This window comes from Oncorhynchus mykiss, chromosome 3 (genome assembly GCF_057628025.1).
Source record: "Oncorhynchus mykiss isolate SJ-2025 chromosome 3, ASM5762802v1, whole genome shotgun sequence".
Taxonomy (NCBI): domain Eukaryota; kingdom Metazoa; phylum Chordata; class Actinopteri; order Salmoniformes; family Salmonidae; genus Oncorhynchus; species Oncorhynchus mykiss.
Window position 1 is genome coordinate 85,019,196 of NC_143024.1, and position 18,422 is coordinate 85,037,617.

The 18,422-nt window shown below is 43.6% G+C and overlaps 1 protein-coding gene across 3 annotated transcripts in view; it reads right to left on the bottom strand.

The window, feature by feature from the left end:
- Positions 1-18,422, bottom strand: part of uxs1 (UDP-glucuronate decarboxylase 1) — a 97,293-nt gene that overhangs the window by 52,911 nt on the left and 25,960 nt on the right. For all 3 annotated transcript variants that reach the window (XR_016494854.1, XM_036975115.2, XM_090230344.1), the window contains 5 exons: positions 18,221-18,281; positions 16,340-16,520; positions 11,150-11,254; positions 9,171-9,230; positions 6,133-6,254 (listed from right to left, as the gene is read on the bottom strand). Coding sequence is in view for 2 of the 3 variants with exons in the window: in XM_036975115.2 (XP_036831010.1) it covers positions 6,133-6,254; positions 9,171-9,230; positions 11,150-11,254; positions 16,340-16,520; positions 18,221-18,281 (529 nt within the window). In the remaining variant the exon portion in view is untranslated. The remainder of the gene's footprint in view (positions 1-6,132; positions 6,255-9,170; positions 9,231-11,149; positions 11,255-16,339; positions 16,521-18,220; positions 18,282-18,422) is intronic.

Sequence of the window (18,422 nt, forward strand, 5' to 3'; positions counted from 1 at the left end):
ATAACATCAATTAGAACACTACAGTCATACCAGTCGTAGGATAACATCAATTAGAACACTACAGTCATACCAGCCGTAGGATAACATCAATTAGAACACTACAGTCATACCAGCCGTAGGATAACATCAATTAGAACACTACAGTCATACCAGTCGTAGGATAACATCAATTAGAACACTACAGTCATACCAGCCGTAGGATAACATCAATTAGAACACTACAGTCATACCAGCCGTAGGAAAACATCAATTAGAACACTACAGTCATACCAGCCGTAGGATAACATCAATTAGAACACTACAGTCATACCAGCCGTAGGATAACATCAATTAGAACACTACAGTCATACCAGCCGTAGGATAACATCAATTAGAACACTACAGTCATACCAGCCGTAGGATAACATCAATTAGAACACTACAGTCATACCAGTCGTAGGATAACATCAATTAGAACACTACAGTCATACCAGTCGTAGGATAACATCAATTAGAACACTACAGTCATACCAGTCGTAGGATAACATCAATTAGAACACTACAGTAATACCAGTCGTAGGATAACATCAATTAGAACACTACAGTCATACCAGCCGTAGGATAACATCAATTAGAACACTACAGTCATACCAGCCGTAGGATAACATCAATTAGAACACTACAGTCATACCAGTCGTAGGATAACATCAATTAGAACACTACAGTAATACCAGCCGTAGGATAACATCAATTAGAACACTACAGTCATACCAGCCGTAGGATAACATCAATTAGAACACTACAGTCATACCAGCCGTAGGATAACATCAATTAGAACACTACAGTCATACCAGTCGTAGGATAACATCAATTAGAACACTACAGTCATACCAGCCGTAGGATAACATCAATTAGAACACTACAGTAATACCAGCCGTAGGAAAACATCAATTAGAACACTACAGTCATACCAGCCGTAGGATAACATCAATTAGAACACTGCAGTCATACCAGCCGTAGGATAACATCAATTAGAACACTACAGTCATACCAGCCGTAGGATAACATCAATTAGAACACTACAGTCATACCAGCCGTAGGATAACATCAATTAGAACACTACAGTAATACCAGCCGTAGGATAACATCAATTAGAACACTACAGTCATACCAGTCGTAGGATAACATCAATTAGAACACTACAGTCATACCAGCCGTAGGATAACATCAATTAGAACACTACAGTCATACCAGTCGTAGGATAACATCAATTAGAACACTACAGTCATACCAGCCGTAGGATAACATCAATTAGAACACTACAGTCATACCAGCCGTAGGATAACATCAATTAGAACACTACAGTCATACCAGCCGTAGGAAAACATCAATTAGAACACTACAGTCATACCAGCCGTAGGATAACACATCAATTAGAACACTACAGTCATATCAGCCGTAGGATAACATCAATTAGAACACTACAGTCATACCAGTCGTAGGATAACATCAATTAGAACACTACAGTCATACCAGCCGTAGGATAACATCAATTAGAACACTACAGTCATATCAGCCGTAGGATAACATCAATTAGAACACTACAGTCATACCAGCCGTAGGATAACATCAATTAGAACACTACAGTCATACCAGCCGTAGGATAACATCAATTAGAACACTACAGTCATACCAGCCGTAGGATAACATCAATTAGAACACTACAGTAATACCAGCCGTAGGATAACATCAATTAGAACACTACAGTCATACCAGCCGTAGGATAACATCAATTAGAACACTACAGTCATACCAGCCGTAGGATAACATCAATTAGAACACTACAGTAATACCAGCCGTAGGATAACATCAATTAGAACACTACAGTCATACCAGCCGTAGGATAACATCAATTAGAACACTACAGTCATATCAGCCGTAGGATAACATCAATTAGAACACTACAGTAATACCAGCCGTAGGATAACATCAATTAGAACACTACAGTCATACCAGCCGTAGGATAACATCAATTAGAACACTACAGTCATACCAGCCGTAGGATAACATCAATTAGAACACTACAGTAATACCAGCCGTAGGATAACACATAAATTAGAACACTACAGTCATACCAGCCGTAGGATAACATCAATTAGAACACTACAGTAATACCAGCCGTAGGATAACATCAATTAGAACACTACAGTCATACCAGCCGTAGGATAACATCAATTAGAACACTACAGTCATACCAGCCGTAGGATAACATCAATTAGAACACTACAGTAATACCAGCCGTAGGATAACACATAAATTAGAACACTACAGTCATACCAGCCGTAGGATAACATCAATTAGAACACTACAGTAATACCAGCCGTAGGATAACATCAATTAGAACACTACAGTAGTACCAGCCGTAGGATAACATCAATTAGAACACTACAGTCATACCAGCCGTAGGATAACATCAATTAGAACACTACAGTAATACCAGCCGTAGGATAACATCAATTAGAACACTACAGTCATACCAGCCGTAGGATAACATCAATTAGAACACTACAGTAATACCAGCCGTAGGATAACATCAATTAGAACACTACAGTCATACCAGTCGTAGGATAACATCAATTAGAACACTACAGTAATACCAGCCGTAGGATAACATCAATTAGAACACTACAGTCATATCAGCCGTAGGATAACATCAATTAGAACACTACAGTCATACCAGTCGTAGGATAACATCAATTAGAACACTACAGTCATACCAGCCGTAGGATAACATCAATTAGAACACTACAGTCATACCAGCCGTAGGATAACATCAATTAGAACACTACAGTAATACCAGCCGTAGGATAACACATAAATTAGAACACTACAGTCATACCAGCCGTAGGATAACATCAATTAGAACACTACAGTAGTACCAGCCGTAGGATAACATCAATTAGAACACTACAGTCATACCAGCCGTAGGATAACATCAATTAGAACACTACAGTAATACCAGCCGTAGGATAACATCAATTAGAACACTACAGTAGTACCAGCCGTAGGATAACATCAATTAGAACACTACAGTCATACCAGCCGTAGGATAACATCAATTAGAACACTACAGTAATACCAGCCGTAGGATAACATCAATTAGAACACTACAGTCATACCAGCCGTAGGATAACATCAATTAGAACACTACAGTCATACCAGCCGTAGGATAACATCAATTAGAACACTACAGTCATACCAGTCGTAGGATAACATCAATTAGAACACTACAGTCATACCAGCCGTAGGATAACATCAATTAGAACACTACAGTCATACCAGTCGTAGGATAACATCAATTAGAACACTACAGTCATACCAGTCGTAGGATAACATCAATTAGAACACTACAGTCATACCAGCCGTAGGATAACATCAATTAGAACACTACAGTAGTACCAGCCGTAGGATAACACATAAATTAGAACACTACAGTCATACCAGCCGTAGGATAACATCAATTAGAACACTACAGTAGTACCAGCCGTAGGATAACACATAAATTAGAACACTACAGTCATACCAGCCGTAGGATAACATCAATTAGAACACTACAGTAGTACCAGCCGTAGGAAAACATCAATTAGAACACTACAGTCATACCAGCCGTAGGATAACATCAATTAGAACACTACAGTCATACCAGTCGTAGGATAACATCAATTAGAACACTACAGTCATACCAGTCGTAGGATAACATCAATTAGAACACTACAGTCATACCAGTCGTAGGATAACATCAATTAGAACACTACAGTCATACCAGTCGTAGGATAACATCAATTAGAACACTACAGTCATACCAGCCGTAGGATAACATCAATTAGAACACTACAGTCATACCAGCCGTAGGATAACATCAATTAGAACACTACAGTCATACCAGCCGTAGGATAACATCAATTAGAACACTACAGTCATACCAGCCGTAGGATAACATCAATTAGAACACTACAGTCATACCAGCCGTAGGATAACATCAATTAGAACACTACAGTCATACCAGTCGTAGGATAACATCAATTAGAACACTACAGTCATACCAGCCGTAGGATAACATCAATTAGAACACTACAGTCATACCAGCCGTAGGATAACATCAATTAGAACACTACAGTCATACCAGCCGTAGGATAACATCAATTAGAACACTACAGTCATACCAGTCGTAGGATAACATCAATTAGAACACTACAGTCATACCAGTCGTAGGATAACATCAATTAGAACACTACAGTCATACCAGTCGTAGGATAACATCAATTAGAACACTACAGTAATACCAGCCGTAGGATAACATCAATTAGAACACTACAGTAATACCAGCCGTAGGATAACATCAATTAGAACACTACAGTCATATCAGCCGTAGGATAACATCAATTAGAACACTACAGTCATACCAGCCGTAGGATAACATCAATTAGAACACTACAGTAATACCAGCCGTAGGATAACATCAATTAGAACACTACAGTCATACCAGTCGTAGGATAACATCAATTAGAACACTACAGTCATACCAGCCGTAGGATAACATCAATTAGAACACTACAGTAGTACCAGCCGTAGGATAACATCAATTAGAACACTACAGTAGTACCAGCCGTAGGATAACATCAATTAGAACACTACAGTCATACCAGCCGTAGGATAACATCAATTAGAACACTACAGTCATACCAGTCGTAGGATAACATCAATTAGAACACTACAGTCATACCAGCCGTAGGATAACATCAATTAGAACACTACAGTCATACCAGTCGTAGGATAACATCAATTAGAACACTACAGTAATACCAGCCGTAGGATAACATCAATTAGAACACTACAGTCATACCAGCCGTAGGATAACATCAATTAGAACACTACAGTAATACCAGCCGTAGGATAACATCAATTAGAACACTACAGTCATACCAGTCGTAGGATAACATCAATTAGAACACTACAGTCATACCAGCCGTAGGATAACATCAATTAGAACACTAGTCATACCAGCCGTAGGATAACATCAATTAGAACACTACAGTCATACCAGCCGTAGGATAACATCAATTAGAACACTACAGTCATACCAGTCGTAGGATAACATCAATTAGAACACTACAGTCATACCAGCCGTAGGATAACATCAATTAGAACACTACAGTCATACCAGTCGTAGGATAACATCAATTAGAACACTACAGTCATACCAGTCGTAGGATAACATCAATTAGAACACTACAGTCATATCAGCCGTAGGATAACATCAATTAGAACACTACAGTCATACCAGTCGTAGGATAACATCAATTAGAACACTACAGTCATACCAGCCGTAGGATAACATCAATTAGAACACTACAGTCATACCAGTCGTAGGATAACATCAATTAGAACACTACAGTCATACCAGCCGTAGGATAACATCAATTAGAACACTACAGTCATACCAGCCGTAGGATAACATCAATTAGAACACTACAGTCATACCAGCCGTAGGATAACATCAATTAGAACACTACAGTCATACCAGTCGTAGGATAACATCAATTAGAACACTACAGTCATACCAGCCGTAGGATAACATCAATTAGAACACTAGTCATACCAGCCGTAGGATAACATCAATTAGAACACTACAGTCATACCAGCCGTAGGATAACATCAATTAGAACACTACAGTCATACCAGTCGTAGGATAACATCAATTAGAACACTACAGTCATACCAGTCGTAGGATAACATCAATTAGAACACTACAGTAATACCAGCCGTAGGATAACATCAATTAGAACACTACAGTCATACCAGCCGTAGGATAACATCAAGAGAAAAAAAGAGAAAAAAAAGAGAGCGAGGAAAAGCGAGTAAGAAAGCCAGAACTGTTATGAAAAGTTTATTAGTTAAATTAATCACAGCAAAGTGATGGAATATTACACAAGGCTATTTCATAGGTCTAGTATTCTATTACACACACACACACACACACACACAACCTATAATACTTAGCTACCAGTGCCAGTCTACCTTCTCGTAGTTCTGCACTACATATATTTGTTATAGCACACAGATCATACTCAGAAGTGGGAGTGTCTCCGGTACCTGCTTCATGTAGGCGTAGCACATGGTCTCAGCGACGCGTTTGCCCTCGTCGTAGCAGGCCCGGGGGCCGATGGGGTTCACATGACCCCAATACTCCTCATTCTGGGGGTGCACTTCTGGGTCTGGGGGGGGACAGACATAAATACAGGTGTAAGTCACCAGGAATACAGTCACCTGTTATTTATGATGTCAAATCCACTGAAACACAATCCTCCCATTAGTAGTCGTTGTTCAGGATGAAAAATAAAGAAATAATTCTTGCAACAAGCTCAAATGTATCCGACATAAACAGTAAACAGGATCTATTTGATTGAAGGACACGCTTAGGGAAAAGTAATCTTGTGAGAAGTTGCAGACACTCACACGTACGCAAGCATGTATACATACAGTTGAAGTCGGACGTTTACATACACCTTAGCCAAGTACATTTAAACTCGGTTTCTCACAATTACTGACATTTAACCCTAATAAAATGTCCCTGTCTTACGTCAGTTAGGATCACCACTTTATTTTAAGAATGTAAAATGTCAGAATAATAGTAGAGAGAAGTATTTCTTTCAGCTTTTATTTCTTTCATCACATTCCCAGTGGGGCAGAAGTTCACATACACTCAATTAGTATTTGGTAGCATTGCCTTTAAATTGTTTAACTTCTGTCAAACCTTTCGGGTAGCCTTCCACAAGCTTCCCACAATAAGTTGGGTGAATTTTGGCCCATTCCTCCTGACAGAGCTAGTGTAACTGAGTCAGGTTTGTAGGCCTCCTTGCTCGCACACCCTTTTCAGTTCTGCCCACATATTTTCTAAAGAATTTAGGTCAGGGCTTTGTGAAGGCCACTCCAATACCTGGACTTTGTTGTCCTTAAGCCATTTTACCACAACTTTGGAAGTATGCTTGGTGTCATTGTCCATTTGGAAGACCCATTTGCAACCAAGCTTTAACTTCCTGACTGATGTCTTGAGATGTTGCTTCAATATATCCACATAATTTTTCTACCTCATGATGCCATCTATTTTGTGAAGTGCACCAGTCCGCACCCCGACAACATGATGCTGCCACCCCCGTGCTTCGCGGTTGGGATGATGTTCCTCGGCTTGCAAGCCTCCCCCTTTTTCCTCCGAACAGAATGGTCATTATGGGCGAACAGTTCTATTTTTGTTTCATCAGACCAGAGGACATTTCTCCAAAAAGTACGATCTTAGTCCCCATGTGCAGTTGCAAACCACAGTCTGGCTTTTTTATGGAGGATTTCGAGCGGTGGCTTCTTCCTTGCTGTCGATATAGGACTCGTTTTACAGTGGATATAGATACTTTTGTACCGGTTTCCTCCAGCATCTTCACAAGGTCCTTTGCTGTTGTTCTGGGACTGATTTGCACTTTTCGCACCAAAGTACGTTCATCTCCAGGAGAAAGAATGCTTCTCCTTCCTGAGCGGTATGATGGCTGCGTGGTCCCAACAAAAAATGTGTGGAGTGGTTGAAAAACGAGTTTAAATGAGTCCAACCTAAGCGTATGTAAACTTCCGACTTCTACTGTACATACACAAAGTTAAGTGGGCGTGGTCGAGTGTGTTGTGCTCTCTGGCTTTGACAGCAGCCCTACAGCTGGCCTGTTCATTAGTTCAACACTGTGGGGAGCATGTGCTGTACACAGCTGACCTTTCTCATTACAACAAAACCCAACACACCATACTTACCATATACTGGGGTATTTGGAAATAGCCACGGGAAGGTTTTTCAATACCATCAAAACTATTTTATAGATATGAATATTTGTAGCCACCTTTTAAGTAAATACCTGCAGTAAACTGTGCAATACGTTAGGAGACGAAGAAGATTGCATTCTTCATTTCACCCGTCACATCATTGTTCATAATGAAGCGTACTGGTAGTCTCCAGTCACATAGTGTTTGTTTACAAGCACACAACAACGAGAGACCGGAGCCTTGCTGTCACTGTTGTGCAACACTCGGCATGTGATCTAGTTACAGTATTGAGTTCACAACTTCATGTTTGCCAGCTAGATATCATAATTTATTATTATAACTCTGGTACCCAAGGGAAGGCTCACACGGACGCATGCATGCGTGCAATGAGGTTATTGGTTCCTCAGAGCACTGTTGTCTTTATCTAGAGACGTGGTGAGCGGAGTTGAGGACAGTTACAAAGGAATACCACGCAAACAAACAATAACAGCTGCAACAGCTTCTTCTTTCCTGTTACTGCTGTGGCTAAAACTACTGAACTGTAGGAAAACAAAACAACTCTCATTTGCATAAGAAAGCGACATGTTGGCAAGCTTAAACTAAGGTTTGAGGGGATTCACAGTCATAACTCCATGAAACACCCAGTCTTCCAGGCCTAGCATTGCTGTTAGCGCTTTCTGTCAACAGTTGGCACCAGTAGAGGAGGCTACTGTAGTGGTGGTGCGATAAAGGTCTGTCTCGCTAGGGTAGCCTATCACCTCTAGCTTCACATAAATCATTAATAAAGGGGTTCGGCAGTGTACCTAAGCCTAGAGATCAATAAAGGGGGCAGGCTGAAGGCTCTGGCAATTAGCAGTTAACTATCTAGGCAATGGGCTCATGTCAGCCACTCGCGTAGTCGACTTCGGGTGGTAGACAGAGGGAGAAGGAAATAGAGTGAGAAAGAGAGTTCATCGGAAGATTGACTAAAGCGATCATTGCCTTTGTGTGTGCGTGTACTGTATGCTCATTGGTGCGTACATGCGTATGAATTCGGGGTGTTTATGGAGATAGCTGGTAGCTTGGAGACCCTGAGGAACTTGATCCGGCCAGGAGTGGATAGCAGCCCAGCCCAGACGCATTATCCTCCCTCCCCCAGAGACATCCCGCTGACCTGTGGCTGAACCTCAATTAGCCACAACAACAGCAGACACTGTCTCACCAGTTGTCTGTACACAGAACACCAGTTGTCTGTACACAGAACACCCGTTGTCAGTCAGGGAGAGAAAGATGATGTCGTAATAAAATGTCCACGCTGGTTAAACAGTGTGTGTGTGTGTGTGTGTGTGTGTTACCTCCGTACACCTCAGACGTAGACGCCAGCAGCAGACGAGCTCCAACACGCTTCGCCAACCCTGGAAACATACAAGACAAGAGCAATAAGACCCAGAGCCAAAAACCATGGAGAGGCAGACCAGATCAAACAAGCCCAGAGCCTGTCCTGGGGAGAGCCACAGACTAGATCAATCAAAGCCAGAGTAGAGCCTGGGGAGAGTCAGGCAAGAGTAATAAAGCCAGGCATCACACCTGTGGAGAGGCAGACAAGATCAATCCAACTCAGAGTGGATCCAGCAGCGGGACAGAGCAGAGCAGGGAGAGGTTGTTGTTGATGAGAGCAGGATTAGTATAGAAGGAGAATCTGGGAGGGGTAAATCCAACCAAAGCAATGGGACTGGAACCAGATACACTTACAGACAGCGGGAAAAGGACAATCCAGCATAGTGTATCTAATCAAAGAGTTCAACTTCGCCAGCCTGGTCCCGGATCTGTACGTGTTTAAGCCAACTCCTCTGACTATACATGTTGGCAAACCACTTCCCAGCCCAGATCTGGGACCAGGCTTTCACTTGGCAAGGAAGACATCCAAGTCTGTGGAGAGAGGAATCTAGGCCCCTCATATGTCCTATTAACCTGCTGTATATCACACCCCAATTACCCAACAACCTCTAAAAACACTGAAAACTAAATGTACAGTAAATTGGTGTGGGGGTGATGGCATGAGATGTTCAAAGTGAAAATGCATGTGATAAAAATGCCATGATGGTGACAAATACATCCCGGCGCCTCCAACCTCTCGCACGCAATGCATTTCATAGTTTTCTGTGCCATAAATGTTTCTACTAAGATCCTTACCAGACAGTTGTGGTCAGTAATTGTCCAAGGATGAATGACACCTGTAAATGCACATGAAGGTGCCACACAGTGCAGACAATTCCTTTGAATGCCTCTTCACTCTCAACGTAGCAATCGCATGTGAAATTACTACACACTCTCACGAAGAGATGGCTCTTGTAGTCTCTTTATTACCAGTGTGGACCATAAAGATGTGTGTGTGTGTGCGTCCGGTCTGTCTGTCTGTCTGTCAGCAATGGTACTGCAGGGTCTGCAGGGTTTTGTTCCATACTAGCACTAACAGATCCGAAACACATCATCTTGTTCTTGAAGCAGATTAGGTGAAGAGCGATTGGTTAATATATGGCGGTAACACACACACACACACACACACACTGCAGCTGATCATGCTCTTCTCAGGCAGTGTGCGCGTCTATATGTGTGTCATGGCAGAGAGAGTAAGAGATCTACAAGCCTGCTCAGTCTTCACTGTGGAAGGTATGTGGGACTGTAAGCTAACTGGTGGCCTTGAGCTGATCTCATGCCTTTACTCTGCTATGTGATGGAGGGATGTGAGCTTAATACAACCACTATCACACACTAGACAGAGGAGGAGGAGGATCAGCTGCACTCTGGGGAGGAGGGGGCCAATGAGAGAGGGAGAGAGGTGGAACGAGAGGGAGGGGGGAGAGGGATGGAGAGAGGTGGAACGAGAGGGAGGGGGGAGAGGGATGGAGAGAGGTGTAGAGAGAGGGAGGGAAAGGTGTAGAGATTATTGGCAGAGGTGGAGGGAGAGAGGTGAATGGAAAGGTAGGTGGAGGGAGAGAGAAGGTAATTAGAGGGACCAGTCTTCCATGTTATTTGTTAACTTTCCTCCCTCATGTTCCGTACCCCCTGACAACTGACTGTCAGAGAAACCTGCCTTGTCACCAGTCCATTCATTATAATCATCAGCCAATCATATCTGCCTGTCAAACAGTGACAAGGGAGTTTCCGTGAAGATGGTTTTCACCATCGTTTTGGAGATATAATCAGAACTACCATTCAAATCTGTAGAAATTACAAAACAAAAACTATGCAAAGAAAAGTCCTTACTGATAGATCCAAACTAGACTAAAATAGAGGACTGCACTGCACCCAGTCAGTGTAATTCTTGACTCACCCAGCATGTTGAGGGTTCCTATAGTGTTAGTCTTCAGGGTCTTGATGGGATTGTACATGTAGTTGGGAGGAGAGGCAGGAGAGGCCAGGTGATAGATCTGGTCCACTGTAGGGGGAGAATAGCGCGCGAGAGAGAGAGAGAGAGAAAGCGAGCGAGAGAGAGAGAAAGAGCGAGGGGGAGAGAAAGAGCGAGAGAGAGCGAGGGGGAGGGTGGAAAGAGAAAATAGGAGGGGAGAGAGATTAATGTCATTATTTGCACACCTGCAGAAAGAATACGTTAAGGACATGGTATTGTAAAGGCACAATGAATAACAGTGGTTGGTGTCTGGTAGAAAATAACATCATAGTGAAGGATGTTATGATCAGCTGCTACTGCACCAGAAGGATGCTATGATCAGCTGCTACTGCACCAGAAGGATGTTATGATCAGCTGCTACTGCACTGGAAGGATGCTCAGCCGATGTGAGCTTAGCATCTGCTTCATCTGACCACTTTTTCATTGATTGAGTCACTGGTGCTTCCTGCTTTAATAACAATGAAGCATGCATGAGAGCACCAGCTGTTCCGCAAGACTGTGTGATCATGCTCTCCACAGCCGATGTGAGCGAGACCATTAAACAGGTCAACATTCACAAGGCCTCAGGGGTTACCAGGAGTCGTACTCAGAGCATGAGCTGACCAACTGGCAAGTGTCTTCACTGATATTTTCAAACTCTCCCAATCCGAGCCTCTAATAACATGTTTTAAGCAGACCACCATAGTCCCTGTGCCCAAGAACACTAAGGTAACCTGCCTAAATGACTACCTACGCGTAGCACTCACGTCTGTAGCCATAAAGTGCTTTGAAAGGCTGGTCATGGCTCACAACACCATTATCCCAGAAACCCTAGACCCACTCCAATTTGCATACCGCCCTAAAAGATCCACAGATGATGCAATCTCTATTGCCTCCACTGTGCCCTTTCCCACCTGGACAAAAGGAACACCTATGTGAGAATGTTATTCATTGACTACAGCTCAGCATTCAACACCATAGTGCCCTCAAAGCTCATCAAGAAGCTAAGGACCCTGGGACTAAACACCTCCCTCTGCAACTGGATCCTGGACTTCCTGACGGCCACCCCCAGGTGGTAAGGGTAGGTAACAACACAGCCGCCACGCTGATCCTCAACACAGGGGCCCCTCAGGTGTGCGTGCTCAGTCCCCTACTGTACTCCCTGTTCATTTATGACTGCACGGCCAGGCACGAATCCAACACCATCATTAAGTTTGCCGATGACAACAGTTGCCTGATCACTGACGGCGAGACAGTCTATAGGGAGGAGGTCAGAGACCTGGCCATCCGGTGCCAGGACAACAACCTCTCCCTCAACGTGATCAAGACAAAGGAGAGGATTGTGGAATACAGGGGCTGTGGTGGAGCAGGTCGAGAGCTTCAAGTTCCTTGGTGTCCACATTACCAACAAACTAACATGGTCCAAGCACACCAAGACAGTCGTGAAGAGGGCACAACAAAATCTATTCCCCCTCAGGAGACTAAAAAGATTTGGCATGGGTCCTCAGATCCTCAAAAGGTTCTACAGCTGCACCTTCGAGAGCATCACTGCCTGGTTGCATTACTGCCTGGTATGGCAACTGCTCGGCCTCCGACCGCAAGGGACTACAGAGGGTAGTGCGTACGGCCCAGTACATCACTGAGGCCCAGCTTCCTGCCATCCTGACTTCTGTAATCGAAAAAGCCTTGGTTTCATGCATGTTAACATCAGATGCCTCCTCCCTAAGTTTGTTTTACTCACTGCTTTAGCACACTCTGCCAACCCTGATGTCCTAGCCGTGTCTGAATCCTGGCTTAGGAAGGCCACCAAAAATTCTGAAATGTCCATACCCAACTACAACATTTTCTGTCAAGATAGAACTGCCAAAGGGGGGGGAGTTGCAATCTACAGCAGAGATAGCTTGAAAAGTTCTGTCATACTTTCAAGGTCTATGCCCAAACAGTTCGAGCTTCTAATTTTTTTAATTAATCACTCCAGAAATAAGTCTCTCTGTGCCCTGGACACCATATTTGAATTGATTGCCCCTAATCTATCTTCAGAGTTCATTCTGTTCTGTTAGATGACCTAAACTGGGATATGCTTAACACCCCAGCAGTCCTACAATCTAAACTAGATGCCCCCAATCTCACACAAATTATCAAGGAAACCACCAGGTACAACCCTAAATCCGAAAACATGGGCACCCTCATAGATATTATCCTGAACAACTTGCCCTCCAAATACACCTCTGCTGTTTTCAATCAGGACCTCAGCGATCACTGCCTCATTGCCTGCATCCTCTATGGGTCTGCAGTCAAACGACCACCCCTCATCACGGTCAAACGCTCCTTAAAACACTTCTGCGAGCAGGCCTTTCTAATCAACCTGGCCCGGGTATCCTGGAAGGATATTGACCTCATCCCGTCAGTCAAGGATGCCTGGTCGTTCTTTAAAAGTAATTTCCTCACCATGTTAAATAAGAATGCGCCTTTCAACTAAGAACAGATATAGCCCTTGCTTCACTCCAGACCTGACTGCCCTTCACCAGGCTAGACAATCTGGACCCTCTATTTCTAAAATTATCCACCGCCATTGTTGCAATCCCTATTTCCAGTCTGTTCAACCTCTCTTTCGTTTCGTCCGAGATCCCTAAAGATTGGAAAGCAGACCTATATCCATCCTGCCCTGCCTTTCTAAAGTCTTTGAAAGCCAAGATAGTAAACAGATCACTGACCATTTCAAATCCCAACGTACCTTCTCCACTGTGCAATCCGGTTTCCGAGCTGGTCATGGGGGCACCTCAGCCACGCTCAAGGTACTAAACGATATCATAACCGCCATCGATAAAAGACAGTACTGTGCAGCCGTCTTCATTGACCTGGCCAAGGCTTTCAACTGTCAATCACCGTATTCTTATTGGCAGACTCAATAGCCTTGGTTTCTCAAATGACTGCCTCGCCTGGTTCACCAACTACTATTTCTTTTTGGAGAAATGTCCTCTGGTCTGATGAAACAAAAATAGAACTGTTCGGCCATAATGACCATCATTATGTGGAAGAAAAAAGGGGGAGGCTTGCAAGCCGAAGAACACCATCCCGAAAGAGTGAAGCACAGTGACAGCATCATGTTGTGGGGGTGCTTTGCTGCAGGAGGGACTGGTGCACTTCACAAAATAGATGGCATCATGTGGTAGGAAAATTATGTGGATATATTGAAGCAACATCTCAAGACATCAGTCAGGAAGTGAAAGCTTGGTCGCAAACAGGTCTTGAAAATGGACAATGACCCCAAGCATACTTCCAAAGTTGTTGCAAAATGGCTTAAGGACAACAAAGTCAAGGTATTGGAGTGGCCATCACAAAGCCCTGACCTCAATCCTATAGAAACCTGACCCCGTTACACCAGCTCTGTCAGGAGGAATGGGCCAAAATTTACACAACTTATTGTGGGAAGCTTGCGGAAGGCTACCTGAAACATTTGACCCAAGATAAACTATTTAAAGGCAATGCTACCAAATACTAATTGAGTATTCTGACCCACTGGGAATGTGATGAAAGAAATAAAAGCTGCACATTCTTAAAATAAAAAGTGGTGATCCTACCTGACCTAAGACAGGGAATTTTTACTAGGATTAAATGTCAGGATTTGTGAAAAACTGAGTTTAAATGTATTTGGCTAAGGTGTATGTAAACTTCTGACTTCAACTGTACCTCGGTGCCACAGGTAACTTCCACAAAGCTGTGAACGAGCTGAGAGACAAGGCAAGAAAGGCCTCCTACGCCATCAAAAGGATCATAAAATTTGACATTACAATTAAGATATGACAAAAAAATACTTGAATCAGTTGTAGAACACCTTGCCCTTCATGGTTGTGAGGTCTGGGATCCGCTCACCAACCAAGAATTCACAAAATGGGACAAACAACAAATTGAGACTGCACGCTGAATTTGGCAAAAAAATATCCTCTGTGTACAATGTAAAACACCAAATAATGCACGCAGAGCAGAATTAGGCGGATACACGCTAATTATGTTCAATTGTACAACCACCTAAAAGGCAGTGATTCCAACACTTTCTTTCATGTCTACTCCCCCTCACCAGCGCTCGACGTCACTGGTCTAACCACCGGTCCTGGCAACAATCATTGCGCACACATAAGTATTCAGACCCTTTACACAGTACTTTGTTGAAGCACCTTTGGCAGCGATTACAGCCTGGAGTCTTCTTGGGTATGATGCTACAAGCTTGGCACACCTGTATTTCGGGAGTTTCTCCCATTCTTCTCTGCAGATCCTCTCAAGCTCTGTCAGGATGGAAGGGAGCATTGATGCACAGCTATTTTCAGGTCTCTCCAGAGATGTTCGATCAGGTTCAATTCCGGGCTCTGGCTGGGCCACTCAAGGACATTGAGACTTGTCCCGAAGCCACTTGAGCGATGTCTTGGCTGTGTGCTTAAGGTTGTTGTCCTGTTGGAAGGTGAACCTTCGCCCCAGTCTGAGGTCCTGAGCCCTCTGGAGCAGGTTTCCATAAAGGATCTCTCTATACTTTGCCCTGTTCATCTTTCCCTCGATTCTGAATAGTCTCCCAGTCCCAGCAGTTGTGCACTGCCTCATGGGTCTCCCGGTCGCTGCCGCCTGCGACACAGCCCGGGATTGAAACCGGATCTGTAGTGACACCCCTAGCACCGCGATGCAATGCCTTAGACTTCTGCACCACTCAGGAGGCCCTATTAATTTGGCACTGAATAAGCAGTTAGTATAGTCATTTATTTAACCTCTTGAGATGGAAAAACCTTGAACATTTGCTCTTTATGACAAAATGTTAAAACTAGATGAAATCAAACTTATTTGTTCACCAAGTTACACATCTCGAAAGTCACAGAATTGGTGGAACAGCCCAGAAGCCTGTTGGACAGACTGACTGATCAAATATTGATCAAATATTACAGGGGGGAGAGAGAGAGAGAGAGAGGTTTCAGTCTATCTAGTGGTATATTCTCACACCTGGTCTTCTAACACAAGTTAAGCGAAGCAGGAGATTACAGTAATGTGTGGCAATCCGTGTCTATTCAGTGTCCCTATTATATGTGCCACTATATGTGATTGTACGCGTGTGTGTTTCTGTGCATGTGTGTTTCTGTGTGCGTCTTCATTCACCCTCGATGTAGAGCGGCTCCACCACGTCGTGGTTGATGAGCTCAAAGTTCTCGTGGCCGATCCAGTGCTCCACGTTCCTCTTGCGGCCAGTGAAGAAGTTGTCCACCACCGTCACCTCATGGCCGTCCATCATCAGCTTATCAGTCAGATGGGAGCCAACAAAGCCTGCGCCGCCCGTTATCTAGGGGATAGAGGGTTACACCATGAGGGCTGGAGGGAGGAAGACAGAAAGAGACCCCACGAAGACCACCCTGCCTATGATCTAGACCGGGGCATAGAGGATCACACCATGAGACGGGGAGGAGACAGAGGGCACCAAAACCATCTAGACAGAGTAACATGGATCTAATTCAGGATAACCACGACAGAGTAACATGGATCTAATTCAGGATAACCACGACAGAGTAACATGGATCTAATTCAGGATAACCACGACAGAGTAACATGGATCTAATTCAGGATAACCACGACAGAGTAACATGGATCTAATTCAGGATAACCACGACAGAGTAACATGGATCTAATTCAGGATAACCACGACAGAGTAACATGGATCTAATTCAGGATAACCACGACAGAGTAACATGGATCTAGTTCAGGATAACCACGACAGAGTAACATGGATCTAATTCAGGATAACCACGACAGAGTAACATGGATCTAGTTCAGGATAACCACGACAGAGTAACATGGATCTAGTTCAGGATAACCACAACAGAGTAACATGGATCTAGTTCAGGATAACCATGACAGAGTAACATGGATCTAGTTCAGGATAACCACGACAGAGTAACATGGACCTAATTCAGGATAACCACGACAGAGTAACATGGATCTAGTTCAGGATAACCACGACAGAGTAAGATGATCTAGTTCAGGATAACCACGACAGAGTAACATGGATCTAATTCAGGATAACCATGACAGAGTAACATGGATCTAGTTCAGGATAACCATTTCAGAGAGAAGACGGGAGAGAGAGCAAACTTTCAGTGTGTCCGAATTCTGGTAAAATCTTAACTTCAGATACAAGAGACAACTTGGGACATCTAACTTGGGGGAGCAAGAGAATAATAGTATAGGCTGAGGTTAATAGAATATTGATATTGGGAAAGCACCATTTCAGTCAGACAGACCTGCCTTCAAGCTAGTTGCTGTTGGTTGTCCATTAAATAGCAAGTGAAATATGTTTGGATACGGGTCTAGCAGCCAGCCAACCAGCTGGACAGACACAACAGACCTGTCCGAAAGTGTAATCCCTAGTGGGAAATGATCAGATGTATACGAGAGGATGTGTTTAGTATGGAACTAGGTTTGCCAGCCAGACAACTCAGTGGGGAGTCAACTCAAATGTCCAGTGAGTGGTGGCTTACGCAAGCCCAGGAAATCATGACGCTGTTGGGGCTCTCAGCCTCAGAGCAGCACAACAGGCACTGAAGTTACTGCCACAGGCACATAGTAACGTACACACACATACGTTCCCTGACATGGTTTCAGAGCAGAGATCTGATCAAAAAGGTATGATTCTCCACAGGGCAATATATGTCTACCTCACACAGAGAGAGAGAGCGAGAGAGCGAGAGAGCGAGAGAGCGAGAGAGCGAGAGAGCGAGAGAGCGAGATATATTTTTTTTTTTTTTTTTTTTTAAGAGTGTCAAGCCAGGGAAGAATGACGACCAGAGAAAAAACATTTAATTGAAAAGTAATTGGACGTCTAAGAGGGCTGACTGGCTGAGGGCAGCAGGAAAGGAGGATGAGTAGAAGAGGTGGAGATGGAGCCATGAAACAGATTAATGCTTTAAGTCCAGGGTTGTGATCTCAGAGGTAAGAGAGGAACGTGTGTGTTTGTGTGTGGGGTGCATGCATTTTTGAAACACTCACCAAAATCCTTTTCCGATCCTTCTCCGAGAGGAACTTCACAGGGGGGTATTTCTGAGAGAAACTGGAAATCAGGATAAACATTCCAGAAATTAAACAGGGAGCAGTGTGTGTCGTGACAGGGAGCAGTGTGTGTCGTGACAGGGAGCAGTGTGTGTCGTGACAGGGAGCAGTGTGTGTCGTGACAGGGAGCAGTGTGTGTCGT